The sequence below is a fragment of the Macrobrachium rosenbergii genome, chromosome 47 (assembly GCF_040412425.1).
Source record: "Macrobrachium rosenbergii isolate ZJJX-2024 chromosome 47, ASM4041242v1, whole genome shotgun sequence".
NCBI classification, from domain to species: Eukaryota; Metazoa; Arthropoda; class Malacostraca; order Decapoda; family Palaemonidae; genus Macrobrachium; species Macrobrachium rosenbergii.
Genome location: NC_089787.1, coordinates 27,848,458 through 27,863,123, shown reverse-complemented (window position 1 = coordinate 27,863,123; position 14,666 = coordinate 27,848,458). Strand labels below are relative to the sequence as shown.

The 14,666-nt window shown below is 37.6% G+C and overlaps 1 protein-coding gene across 38 annotated transcripts in view; it reads left to right on the top strand.

Annotated features, from left to right (window-relative positions):
- LOC136830697 (actin-binding LIM protein 2-like) overlaps positions 1–14,666 on the top strand; it is a 634,275-nt gene that overhangs the window by 468,259 nt on the left and 151,350 nt on the right. For 18 of the 38 annotated variants that reach the window (XR_010850721.1, XR_010850720.1, XR_010850723.1 and 15 more), the window contains exon 2: positions 11,199–11,729. The exons of the other annotated variants lie outside the window; for them this stretch is intronic. Coding sequence is in view for 14 of the 18 variants with exons in the window: in XM_067090448.1 (XP_066946549.1) it covers positions 11,199–11,729 (531 nt within the window). In the remaining 4 variants the exon portion in view is untranslated. The remainder of the gene's footprint in view (positions 1–11,198; positions 11,730–14,666) is intronic. 38 annotated transcript variants of the gene reach the window in all.

The window sequence follows — 14,666 nt, the reverse complement described above, 5'->3', positions numbered from 1 at the left end:
AGAGAGTGTGTGTGTGTGTGTGTGTGTGTGTTTGCGCGCGTGCACCAATTCTTCAGGAAGCCGCAGTAAGACCCTTAAATGTAGAAATAGTCTGTGAAATCTGGTCTATTGATGAGCCTGAAAGACTGGGCCAATAAAGCGTCTGGGGTGCATGTGGACACACTTGTGGGCGTCCTGTCTAATGAGGAACTCTTGCCTGTGTCTGCAGACACACTCGTTCTCCATTCATTTCTTTGTTCTGTTGAACATTGTTTTCCTTTTTCCCCTTTTTATTCTTTTTATTCTTTTTCCTCTAGGATTTGGCTGGATAAGAACTTCTAGGTTGGTCTTTATGTCGTCCTGTATCAATCGTTCCTTTGTTCTTTGTTGTGTTTAATGCCATTTTCGTTTTTCCCCTTTTCCCTTATTTGATCTTTTGTTTTTCCTTGAGGATCTGGGAAGATAAATTCTATGTTGGTCTTTCTGTTGTCCTGAATATAAGAATTTGGGTTTCTAATGAGGAACTCTCGCTGTGTGTAGCAGACACACGCGTTCTCCATTCATTCCTCTGTTTCTCTGTTCTGTTTAATGCAATTTTTCCCTTTTCCCTATTTCCCTCTTTAATCTTTTGTTTTTCCTTTAGGATTTGGGTAGGTAGGAACTTGTACGTTGGTCTTTCTGTTGTCCTGATGATAAAAATTTAAGTTTTAAATGGTACTTTTGAATTTCAGTCACGTGATTATTCTCCAAATTGGGAAAAACTTGAATAGTTAATTTTTTGCTGGATATCTTATGCCTTGTTTGATTAGTTGTGAGGTCGATAATCAGCGTTACTGTATTTCAAACATTATTTTGTTGAATCGAGTCTTTGAATTTTATTTATTTATTTTTTTTTTTTTTTTTTTATTCAACCTATTTGGCTTCTGGATAATTTTTTGAGCAACGTCTAGACAGAAAGACTTGATTTTTGCCCTATTGTTACTGACATCTTTACGATTCGAGCGACGCCATTATATTAACGCAACTCAACTGTGTTTCTTAAACATTTCTATTTGGCCTGAAAAGATAGATGTGACCAACAGTGGCTTATTTTCCCCGCCTGTTTTTTTTTTTTTTTCTCATCACTGTTTTTAATCTTCCCTGGCGAGTTTTTGTTCCCGTGGACATCGAGACTTTTAAAATAAGATCAGATACATGATGATGACTTCTTCCCAAAGATCTCTCTGACTGGAGGAAGATCTCTTTTTTTTTTTTTTTTTAGCTTCCTGGCCACCGTCCAGAGGTTGGGTCTTCTACTTTGGATAGGGAGAGAGAGAGAGAGAGAGAGAGAGAGAGAGAGAGAGAGAGAGAGAACCTAAAGGCCTGTAGCAAGAGTAAACGGAAACGTAAACTCTGAGAGAGAGAGAGAGAGAGAGAGAGAGAGAGAGAGAGAGAGACCAAAGGTCTGTAACAAGAGTAAACGGAAACATGTAAACGCTGGGAGAGAGAGAGAGAGAGAGAGAGAGAGAGAGAGAGAGAGAGAGAGAGAGAGAGAGAGAGAGAGAGAGAGAGAGATTTATATCTGCTGTATCGGTCGAAAAAATAAATCACGTAGCGAAAGAATGATGAAAGAAGCCGTAGAAGAAGGGATTTTTTTTCCGAGGCGGGAAAAAAAACTAAAAGGATTTTATTTCTCTGTGATTTAGTTGTTGTTTTAACTTTTCGTAGATTGAACACGCAACCAAAATTCTTGGTATTTATTTATTTTTTTTTATTATAGCAGATATATTTTATATGAATCTTAGTAACACTTTGCTATTGATGAAATTGTGATGACAATTACACTAATAAAGCAATTACAGGTGCTACTGTACATTAAATAATAATAATGACATTGATAAAAATGTTAGAGTTTTATTATTCTAAGTGACATGACCTACCACCACCATCTACACTATGCTGATATTACCCCATCATCTGAGACTTCCAGATTGTTTTGAAGGCACGATAACGCCTCCAAGATCCTATCAAAACATCACCGTGACCAGCTTTATCCAGTGGAGAGTTTTTTCCCGAGGTGGTGGGCGTGGTTTGACTGTGGGAGGATCATCCTTCAAGACAGGAGGAGTTTTTTTCTCTTTTTTAATAAAAACTGTGTGCGTGTGCGTGGACTTCAATCAAGTCTTTGGGAAACTGACGTCGGTTTATGCCTGTGATTTATTGTTGTCTCTCATCTTCCACGTCATCTGAATAAGAGAGAGAGAGAGAGAGAGAGAGAGAGAGAGAGAGAGAGAGAGAGAGAGAGAGAGAGCGAGCCAGTGCTTTGTTTATATTCTTTTAGAATCTGACGCTGACTTCTTTGTCTGATTTATTGTTTCGTCTTCTGTTCCCCGTCTGCTGACGAGAAAGGCGAGATAAACAGAGAGAGAGAGAGAGAGAGAGAGAGGGGGGGGGAATCACTATCTCGTTTACTGTTTGTTTGGGATAGTGACGTTGGCTTCTGTGCCTGATTTATTTTTTCTAGCTATCATCTTGGTCTCGTGAATCGGGAAGAGAGATTCAGTGCTTTCCATATTGCTTGTGTTAGGAAGCTGACTCTGGCAGCTGCGTATGATTTATTGTTTTGCCTTACCATCACGGTCTTCGAAATTGAGAGAGAGAGAGAGAGAGAGAGGACCGAGTTTGGTGTTTATTCATTCATGTTTATTTTTTTTATATTGATCCTGTCCATAAGCCTTTATATATTTATTCTTTTTGCACAGTCTTCGTGTGATAGCTCTGCTCTAAGGTGAATTGTGTCATTATTATTATTATTATTATTATTATTATTATTTATTATTAGTTAAAGTTAAAGTCCTCTTGGGACTCTGTAGGCTCATAGGGCAGGCGCTGATCTCCTGTGTCTATTATTATTATTATTATTATTATTATATTATTGTATCCTACTATTGCCTTTTATGATTCTTATTTATTTACTTCTGTACTATCCCTTAGTTTTTTGGGGGGCGTTCTTACTTTTCATTAGCTTATATTTTTTTCTCTGTTTCTCTCGTCAGCTGAAGGACTTCTGTTTTATGAATAATTTTTTTTTATATTTATTTTATATCTATGTCTAGGAATTAATGACACCATATATACAGTATTTATATACACGTGTGTATGTATGTATGTAGACACAGACACACATGTACTACATAAGCTCAACAGACGTAATCCAAGTCTTTAGAGTGCCCCCACAGACTTAACCAGCCTTAAGACAGAACTTTTTAAGTCTGGCCCTGGGCCTAACTACCAAACTCCGCCGAATCCCTTTCTAATCTGGATGTAAACTGACCTTGGCTTCAGTAGCCAGACGGGGAGATATGGGGTCAAATTTATCGGATCTGTGGCTGCCTTATCGGGTGTGTGAAACGATCCGTCGTGTGACCTCCCATGACACCTTACGTGCCTTTGGTTGTAAGCCATGAATCTTTTAAGTGGTCATTCTCGTTCGGGATTGAGAAGTGGGGTAATCCTTAATAGGGTTCCGACAGTTCTGTTAATGGGGGTTGTAAGTTACTTAGATAAGTGAATTCATGTAGTTACTTAGATAAGTGAATGTATGTAGTGTTTTCCATTATTACGAGAGGCAGAAGTGAAACTTGAAGGGATTACTTTAGGCATCACGTAATATTATTTTCTAGTTAATTGAGGGGTCTTGGTATTGGTACGGTGCAATTAAGTTTTTATAAAGACCAGTCTACAGTAAATTAAGCGATTTATTTAGGGGTTTCTTTCCGAAAGCGTAGCACAGGCGGAATTACATCCTAAGTGACTTCTTAAAGGTGATCCCCTTTAAAAATTTGGCGCACTCTCTCTCTCTCTCTCTCTCTCTCTCTCTCTCTCTCTCTCTCTCTCTCTCGTCGTTTGAGAGAATAAGTTTCTCTCCCCATGTTTGAGATTAGGGTTGCGTACAAGAGTTAAGTGTTAAGATGCTCTCTCTCTCTCTCATCGATTTTGATAATAGGGTTCCTGTCCTCTCTGAGATTAGTGCTCTGTACATAACGAGATGATGTTGAAGGTAGACTCTCTCTCTCTCTCTCTCTCTCTCTCTCTCTCTCTCTCTCTCTCTCTTAAGGTTTTCTCTCTCTCTCTCTCTCATTGGTGAGGTTTTGCACTTCTCTCTCTCTCTGCTCTTGCTTATGAGATTAGTGTTCAGTACATAGAAGGTGATGATGTTAAATCCAGACTCTCTCTCTCTCTCTCTCTCTCTCTCTCTCTCTCTCTCTCTCTCTCTCTCTCTCTCTCTCTCAAATTAGTCTTCAGTACACAGCGAGATGATGTTGAGGCTACACTCTGTGTGTGTGTGTTTGTGTGCTCCGAGCAACTGCCCTGTGATATTACCCAGGTTTCCTTTCATGTTTCCCTAAGTGGGTAATTATGTGATGAAGAGAGAGAGAGAGAGAGAGAGAGAGAGAGAGAGAGAGAGAGAGAGAGGGGGGAAGGTTGTTCGTGCGGTGAGAGTGGAGTGTTTTTGAAGAGAGGCCGCAGAACTGAAGGCATTTTGGGGAGAATACCTCGGGTTGATTAAGGTCATCGATTCTCAAATCCCGGAGTTGAGTGCTTGTGTTAGGATCAGGGAAGAAGCGGGGAGAGAGAGAGAGAGAGAGAGAGAGAGAGAGAGAGAGAGGCCCGTAAAACCTTAACTTGAAATTGAGAGAGAGAGAGAGAGGCGTAAAACCTTAACTTGAAATTGAGAGAGAGAGATAGAGGCGTAAAACCTCCACTTGAGATTGAGAGAGAGAGAGAGAGAGAGAAAGAGAGGTGTAACACCTTAACTTGAGATTGATAGAGAGAGGGAGAGAAAGAGAGAGAGGTGTAAAACCTTAACTTGAAATTGAGAGAGAGGGAGAGAATGAACCTGGCTTCAACAACATCTTTTGTACTGAGCGAGAGAGAGAGAGGGTAGGTGTCTGAACTGTCCCTTATGCCTGCTATTTATCTTGATTTAATTTAGTGAGTTATTGATTTTTTTTTTTAGGGGCACTAATTCTGTTACTATTAAACGTCTACTTTATTTTTACTCTAATATTGCGCAGGTCACATTTTCTGTTTTTGATTCGTTTGACATTTATTAGTTTTTTTCCTAAATTTTATTTCCTATCAATACCCCAAAAACATTCTTTTCTTTACCTATTTATTTTTTCTTTTAACTTTTGAGTTAAATGTAAACTTAAAAAACTAATTAGAGTTTTTTTTATACTCTTTCAATTACCATCCCGCTTGCAGCAAAATCAGGGAGAGTATAGACGATACACATATTTTTGCTGGTATCTAATTACGGAATGGAAAATACGCAGTGAAGAAAAACGGGAATTCTTTACGGCGTCTCTCATTTGCATACAATACACATGACGCATGCGCAGGGGAGAGTTCTTCCTCTTGGTGCCACGTCTGGTTATCTTCCAAGGCCTTGTCGTATAGTACTCCTCGAAATAAATAGATAAATAGATAAATAAATAAATATATAAATAGATAGAAAAGGTTTTTGGGCTGGTCTTTTATCCCTTCAGTATGTTTTTCTTAAGATGTTCTCAGTAAATTCGTTTTCATAATAGACATATTCCTCAAAGGAGAAATGATTCCCCGTATGTCCCCCAAAGTATAAGAATGGATCCTGGTCGTTTTTATTAGCAGCTATTTATCTAAATAAATGTCGCCCTGCGCCATTCTGTGGGCAGACGAGGCGTCACGCAGACATCCTGATTATTTATATTCTCCCTTAGAAGATGTTGCGTTCAGTCGCTTCTTCTTTGGCGTAACTTTTTTCCGTCATTTTGATGGTGTCTTTACTTTGTCTTTCGAGGGAAGTGTTAAAGTTGTGATATATTCCTTCTGATGGCGAAGTTGAGGGGTTCGAATTATATATTTTCTTTTCGACAAATATATCCGGGGAGGTGCGCCCCATTATTAACTTTAACGACGTTGGGTCTGTGATTTGTGATACTCGATATTGAAGTCAGATCATTTGCCTCGCAGTCATGAAGGTAACACGCGGATTAATTCTTGATATAAGGTCCGTTTGTTATTCAACCCACGTTCATATAGAGACGCCAAGAAGGTCATTAATTTCACAAGAAAGCTTTCACAGAATAAAATAGATAGGTTACAAATACGGTTAAAGGCACACTTGTTATAACCACCAGAAGTGTTACAAATGTAAGATGGGTTAAAGCTGTAAGTATTTGTTATAACAACTGGAAAAATTACAAATGTTAAACAGGTTAAAGCTGCTCGTTGTTTTAAAGCTGTAAGTATTCATTATAACAACTGGAAAAGTTACAAAATTAGAGATAGGCTAAAGCTGTAAGTAGTTGTTATAACCACAAAAAAGATTAAAATGTAAGATTAAGTTGAAGCTGTAAGTAGTTGTTACAACAACTAGGAAAATTACAAATGTGAAAATGTGAGATAGGTTAAAGCTACAAGTAGTTGTTATAACCACAAGAAAGATTACAAATGTAATATTAGGTTAAAGCTGTAAGTAGCTGTTATAACAACTGGAAAAGGTTCAAAATGTAAGATAGATTAAAGCTATAAGCATTAGTTATAACCACAAGAAAAATTACAAATGTAAGAAAGGTTAAAGCTATTAATTATTGTACTTACGGACACGCAAAGGCCCAACGAAGAGCTCATGAAATGAAACATCCTTCACAGTCGAGGGGAAACTTATATACAGTTATCTTGGACGTGAGATATTGTCACAGGCGCTGCTGTCCTGCTCTCAAGAATAATAATAATAACCATTGTCCGAGGAAGGGAGGAAGGGAGAGACAATAAAGCAGCTGTGTGGAGCAAAATACAATGATAACAGTGGACAGGGGACGCTGTGGCTTGATAGATGATGGGTTCGATTAGAGAATTCTCTCTCTCTTTCTCTCTCTCTCGTTTGTCATCGTTGGGATAATATCCTCGGGACATTTTCATCTTTTGATATCAGATGCATATACAGTAAAATCTTCATGTCCTTTATATTGAATGATATTTTTTATGTGAAACTGTATATTAAGAATATTAATTGTTATAGAACTCCTGAGAGATCTTCACGTCTCAATCACTTGAGAAGAGACATATTGAGGATTTTGTCTTTTGTAGGAAAATAATTTTGGAGAACCGAGTATTTCAATACTTGCATTTAGAAAAAGATACATTCTAAAAGGGAGTAAGCAATTAGCGAACCTGTGTTGCAATTTTTAATAAAAAGTAATAATTTGTACTAGTGATGAAGTGGAGAGTTAAAAATCAATTTATACAATTACCTCTTGATAAGCAAATGCGTCATAAAGTTTTTAGTCAGCGAAACTAAATTATGAAAGCACTAAGAATTACTTTGTTGTTTATTATTTTGTTTATTTTCGCTATCTGGGAATCCGACAAAAGCAAACGAAATTCCGGGCTCTCCTCTGTTTGTTAGTTACGATGAGAAATGGATTTTGGATTTTGTGTTTAGAAAATTTATTTTTATGTTTGGCAATACCGTTATCTCCAGGTAAAGACTGTGGCATTTGCGTTTGCAATAACCGATAGCTATTGTTCTTCCATTTGGTGCAGTTTTGCTTTATTGCTTATCCGGGGATTAGGAAAACACCATTGCTGTGTATCTTTTCTTTTTGTATATTTTGTTTGCGTGTGGGACGATACAGAGAAATGCTTATTTAGGTGAGTAAACTTGAGAGAGAGAGAGAGAGAGAGAGAGAGAGAGAGAGAGAGAGAGAGAGAGAGAGAGAGATTCACGGCTGAATATATATAATAGAAGTTTTCATAGGGGAAAATGATAGATTAATTATTAAGGGTTTAAAGTTTGGATGCTAAATTCTCTCTCTGTGTGTGTGTGTGTGTGTGTGTGGCACTCACAACCACACACGAACAAGTCGTGTAAGCGTCCTTTTACTGGCCACTACGTTCTGTTATTTTTGTTCTTTTATTGCGAACTTCGAAGAGGGCATTAAACAGACCTCATGGGAAATCATGTGCAGCCTTTGAAGACCGTCCTAGAAGAGAGCAAGACGGTGAAATAGCCCCTTCCCCCCACCCTCTCTCTCTCTTTCCCTCCCCCATCTCCACCCCCCCAACCCCCCTTGTTTGTCTGTCCTAGGATGGTCCCCTCCATGTTTGTTCTTCGCAAGGTGCCCCGAGCCAAAGTAGGAAGTGACCTAGTTAAGATGTTGTGGAAGAAATTTCTGTCCTCTCTCTCTCTCTCTCTCTCTCTCTCTCTCTCTCTCTCTCTCTCTCTCTCTCTCTCTTGTTGCGATGGAAACAGCGGTCGATGCATGTGCTACCTGTGTAATACATTTTTTTTGAAGTTAACATTAGTGCGTTGGTTTTTATGTATACTGCGGGTTAAAAATTGAAAAGCGAAAACGTATTTTCATTTTGAAAAGCCAAAGACTCTTGAATTTAATTTTGGATAAGCTAATATATATTCGTTGAAAGCCGAGCTCGTTACATCTTGGAAAGGTGTACAACTACCTGTAAATGCGCAAATATTTAAATCAATATTTGCATGAAATTAATTTTAGAATTGATTAGGATTCCCGCAGTTCAGCTTGGGTGTGAAAATACCCCGTTTTACAGCCGAGTTTTTTTTTATTTTATAATTTTTTTTTAATCCAGAGGTTTCTGAACCTCTATGATATGAAATCCAGATTCATAAGCGAGGATGTATTTTTGTAACCATTCACGATATACTTTTTTCTTTTTACAATCAACTGAGAAGAAAACAATACTGTATAACTATCTCTCTCTCTCTTTCTCCATTTTTTAGTAGTGTCTTTATATATACTTTTTAAATTTGTTCCAAAACGAATGAAACTCTTTAGTGCGCAGAAACATTTGTCCTCATCCACATTGCATGAATCATAACTGAGGTTCGTTTTACGACGCAAAAGCTGTCTATTTCCATTTTCTATTTTTTTTTTTTTTTTACATCGTTACCTGGACACTTAATTAAACCCAGCGAATTTACCAATTTCTGTCGCCCCATGTGACCAAAGCCCGTTGCCCTTGCAATCTCTCGACCAGTTTATTTTCACGGAAATACGATGTAACGCGGTTAAATTGTTTGATCGACAAGTGTTTGTCGCGTCCTATCATTCGTAATACGCAGTTGTTTTTCGATCATGTGTTACACGTGTGCCACCGTGTCTATTTTGGGCTTACAGGTGCGCCGGTTGTACATCTGTTATTAAATGTCCCGCGGAAACAAAGATATATCTAGCCGGTGCATATAGTTATATGTGAATTACGTGGTCGCTTTATGTTATTATAGTTAATGCGACCTGTTAAATAATAGCGATTTTGATTATGTGATGGACGAATGATTTCTTTTACAAATTAATAAGAAAAATTCTTGAATGATATCCTTGTTCAAATGCAGCATGGTCATTACACTTTAGTTTTGTGTTTATCCTGATGTAGCATCCTACAGTGCATATATAGGTCATGTACAGTATACGTACAGATTATTATGTTTTTATGCAATTACATGCTTGTGAGGAGCATACAGTTGCATATATTCACGCAAACGCTATGTATGTTTGTATTATGCTACTTAGATTTAGCCAACCTTGTGCTGGCACGGGCTCTTGCTCTACAGCAGGCTGTAAATAGTAGTATGCGTTGTATTTTTGGTTTAATTACGTTAAGGCTGAGCCCACTGGGTCGGCAAAAAAAAAAATGTGTAGGAAAGGAAAAAATATAGGAAGGTATACCCGAATGAAACTTCCCGAAGGGTCGAAGTTCGTTCCAATTAGCGGAGTATGGAGATTTGATACACATTTTTACATAGGTCAGGTGTTCCTAACTTATGATTAATTACAAGATTTATATAAAGTAAGGAAAGTGTGGGGTAATCGATGAATTGTCGACCAAAACCTCATTTCTCCTCTTGAGCGAGTCAGAAATTTACACTCGTGTAGGTGTACACCTGTAATCGAAGTATGTAATTTCTTTTTTCATTACTGAACTGGCTCCAAAAACTGAAAACGTCTTTAGCCTTTGCATTTACTGCAACTGTATGTTTTTGTTTCGGAACTTGACTATCAGTTGTAAATATCTGGACCTTTATTGTTTTTTTGTGGTGAAAGTCTCAAAATAAATGAACTTTGACCGTGGTTTCGGCGCCATGAAGAGTTCAACGAAGATAGTGAAAAGGTACGAAATTTTGATAAACATTTCCAGTATGATAAAAACGGTAATTTTCGATGAAATCAGTGTATCTTTCATCTTGAAAATTTGGGTATTATTACTAGTTATTTCCTCGATCAGTTGATGTTTTTACTTGTGCGAGGACCATCTAGACGGGCAATTTGACACAACCTGAAGACGACGAGTGGGAAGGAAAGATGAGAGAAAGTAAAATAGTGGGGACTGGAATTTTGATCTAGCTGATCTGTCAAATTGTAGTTGCCAACTGGTGCGATTACAGCTTCTGTGTCTTGAAATGGTAGTACACTTCCGTCAATGTAGGGAAAATTAGTATATGTCCTTACGCGTGAGTAAATAACTTTCATGTGTGTAAATAACTTTCGAGTGACTGTGGATTAGACTTCTAGGGCTCTGTGAAAGTTCCCTGTTTCAGACTGAGACATGACTACGGCCTTACCTATGTTCATTTCTTAAATGTCTTTTATGTTTTCATTTAGCTATGTACAGTAATCATTCCTTGTGTTGCTTTTGGGGATGCCATTTGTATTGTTTTGAATTTTGAATTTAGTTAGATCTTTTACAGCACATAAGTTCTTACTGTAAGTTTCAATTTTTAAATGTGTTATGAAGATGGGCCTAGGAGAAATCTCTCTTAGGACGGAATTCGTTTGTTCTGTCCAACTGAATAAAATGATGAGAGCTTATAAAAGGTCAGTTTCTCTTATAATTTTATTTATTGAGCTTACAAAAGATAATTTTTTTATAATTGTTTTTTTCTTTTTATTCATTTATTTATTTAGTTTTGCCTATTTAGCACTTGCAAGAGTAAATATTCATTTATTTATTTATTTAATGAAATTACAATTGCTTTCTCCAGCTGTTGGAGGTCTATTTCTGACTCTCTTTCGTTCACTTTAGATTTATTTCTCGACGAACAAATTTTATCTATTTGAGATTTATTTTTATTTTCAGATGCACATTTTATTTCATGTCCCTGACGAGTCTGTTAGTTGCACCTTCTGTCGATAACACGTGGCCACCCCTTATTACAGGTTGCTGGAAGTGCTGTAAGCGGCAGTCCTCTGCCACGGATGCCAATAAGGCTCCTGCCGGCGGTGGTGCCGCCGCCTCGCCCTCTTCGTCTGTAGCCTCCCCCGCTTCCGGAAAGCCCTCCGGAAAGCCCCACCCTCCTTCTGTAGCCGCTTCCGCTACTGCTGCTGGCTCTTCTTATCCTCCCTCTGCTTCTGCTCTTCGCCCTGCCGGCGCCCCTACTTCTACTGTCTCTGCCACTGCTCTGCGGTCCTCCGTGGGCACTTCTTACTCTCCCGCTTATCCTCCTGCTGTTGGTGCCTTTAGTGCCAGCGGTCGCCCTCCCTCCTCTACTTCCGCCTCTGCTACTCGGCCTAGTTCCGCCCTTGCCGCCTCGAGGGCGTCTCCGCCTTCCGTGGGCGTCGGTGTTGGTGGTGTCCGCCCTCCGAGTCGCCAGAGCGAACTTAGCGTTCCTCACGTGGCGACACTGAGCGTCTCACACCACACGATCACCACCACTACCACAGCCGTGCCCACCACACCCATCCGGTTACGTACGTACTGTCGTGTGTGTGTGTGCGGTTGAAGAGTGTGGCATTCATACCCAGACGTGTGGCACCCATCCCTATATATATATGTTTGTGTATATATATATACTGTATATATATATATATATATATATATATATATATATATATATATATATATATATATATGTATGTATATATGTATATCCATATATATATATATATATATATATATATATATATATATATATATAACTACAAATCATTATCTGTGTGTATATACACTTGCTTGTATTCCTCTCCCGAGTGGGTTTGCTTTTGCATATATACACATGTATGCGACCTCATACACATTACCAAAACACTGGTATGCACGTATGTAATCAAGGCATCCCTCTCCTGAGTGTGTTTATTTTAACGTGTATATACACACACAGACATACACCTCCCCTTTGCTGTACATAAATAGCTTCGTTTTGCCGTGTTCTCTTATAGTCCGTGTGTGTGTGTTTTTCGGCTTCCCCGTTTGACTGAGAAACACTACTAATCGAGAAATGATTCCATCCGCGCTGAGAAACATCACTAAAAGGGAGACTCTGCGTTAAAGCCATAAACGCTTTTAATGGGGAGGTTCATTAATTTGTCCAGCTGGAATTACACCGAACAAACATTTGTTTTAGAATTACATCTAGCCGGTGCATAAACACGTGTCTTTGCTCGGGTGAATGTAAAAAAAACGAAACACTAGTTTAATTAATTTTAGATTGAAGTTGAGTCAGAGTTGCTTTCGTAGTTTAGTTCGTGTGGTTTTTATCTAGAAATGAGTTTTTTTTTTTTTTTCATAAGTCGACGGACGGTTTAAGTAAGTATATTACAACGTGTGATTACAATATGTGATTAAAATTTGATGTTTGAATTGAGTATGTAAGTATGTATATTTATATTATATATATATATATATATATATATATATATATATATATATATATATATATATATATATATATATATATATATATATTAGTTTTCATAGTGGACTCTTAACTTCTGCAACGCCTCGTCCTTTTTTTTTTTTTTTTTTTTTTTTGATACGCTTATCAGTACAAACCTATTTCCTAGCTGGAAATTAACGAAGAAGCTTTCACCTTCGTTTATAACTGGTGGGAGTTTCTAGGGAATTATATTTAAGTTATATTATATTACACGTTTAAATATGTTGATAAAACTTTTCAGATATATTTTTTCTCTGCTGAATGTCACATCTCCATACGTCAGACTTAGTAAGTATCGATAACAAATGTCATTTGTTATGTACTTTCTTTAGAAATTCGATATTAAATATTGATTTTATTTATGCTTCTTGCACCCACCGGATTTCAAGTCTACAAAGTCTTTTTCGTGAGGTGGTGTGAAATACGTCGTGAATTGAAAGGACCAGCTGGAACTGAATTGGAATTTTGTCGTGAGAAATATTACGTTTGAATGTAAAAGCTGTCGTGACTTTGGGTAAAATTTTTTATCGAAAAGCTTTTTCTTATATTATTTTGGAGTTGGGTTGAAGTATTCATACCTGGTTTTAAACCTGTCGAATCCTTCAGCTACTTTTTAGTTTTCTGTAAAAGAAAACTTTTGTGCCGGCTTTGTCTGTCCGTCCGCACTTTATTCTGTCCGTACTTTTTCTGTCCGCCCTCATCTTAAAAACTACTGAGGCTAGAGGGCTGCAACTTGGTATGTTGATCATCCACCCTCCAATCATCAAACATATCAAATTGTGGCCCCCTTGTATCAGTAGTTTTTTATTTTATTTAAGGTTAAAGTAAGCATAATCATGCATCTGGCAACGATACAGGACAGGCCACCACCAGCCCGTGGTTAAAGTTTCATGAGCCTCGGCTCATACAGCATTATACCGAGACCACCGAAAGATAGATCTATTTTCGGTGGCCTTGATTATTGCGAAGTCGGGTTGAAGTATTTAAACCTGTTGAAACCTTCAGCTAATTTTTTTGGGGGACAGAAATTCACCACTGTTATTTCCAGCACGTTCTGCTGCAACTGTGGTGAAATGAAGGTAACACTGAGGCTGAGGAAACCGAGACAGGCAGCTTTTCCTAAATCAGGAGCTTTCGTAATTAAGTCTTAGGAGTTTTGCTCAAACTGGCACCGTAAGCTACATGTGAAGAATGTTTTTCAGAAGGCAGTCTCTTGAAGTCGGCACAGTGTTCTCAAATTGTTGTTTTAACTGTTCAGTAGTATAATTATTTTTATTATTATTATTATTATTATTATTATTATTATTATTATTATTATTATTATTATTATTATTGGTAGTAGTAGTAGTAGTAGTAGTAGTAGTAGTAGTAGTAGATGATACGGATGAAATACCTTTATTTACTTTCACTTTATATTTATTCTGTTATCAGTTTTCATCCCCCTGAAAGAAACTATGATAAACATTCAGAGATAACTGAATATTTACCTGTGATAATAAATTAGCATCCTTTTTGCTTAGGATGTTAGAAATTAAAGAAATGAGCTTTTCAGCTTTGTAATTACTTTATAAATAATTAGTCACAGAAAAAATAGAATCTTCTCTTTAATAGTAAAAGAATTCCAGTCGCTTTTTCGAGAGGTTAGACAGAATACAAAACACTTCATTTTTATGGTTGGGTCCAGTTCAGTCGACGTTGCCAGAATAGTATGCGATATGCCCTTGATAAAGGGTAAGAAGAGGTAATAAAAATTAATCCTCTCTCTATGAAATCATATTCTCCTCTCTCTCTCTCTCTCTCTCTCTCTCTCTCTCTCTCTCTCTCTCTCTCTCTCTCTCTCTCTCTCTCACTCAGCTTACTTGCCTTGTGTTATTTTTGTACAGAATATCATGAAATCATTCTCTCTCTCTCTCTCTCTCTCTCTCTCTCTCTCTCTCTCTCTCTCTCTCTCTCTCTCTCTCACTTGTCATGT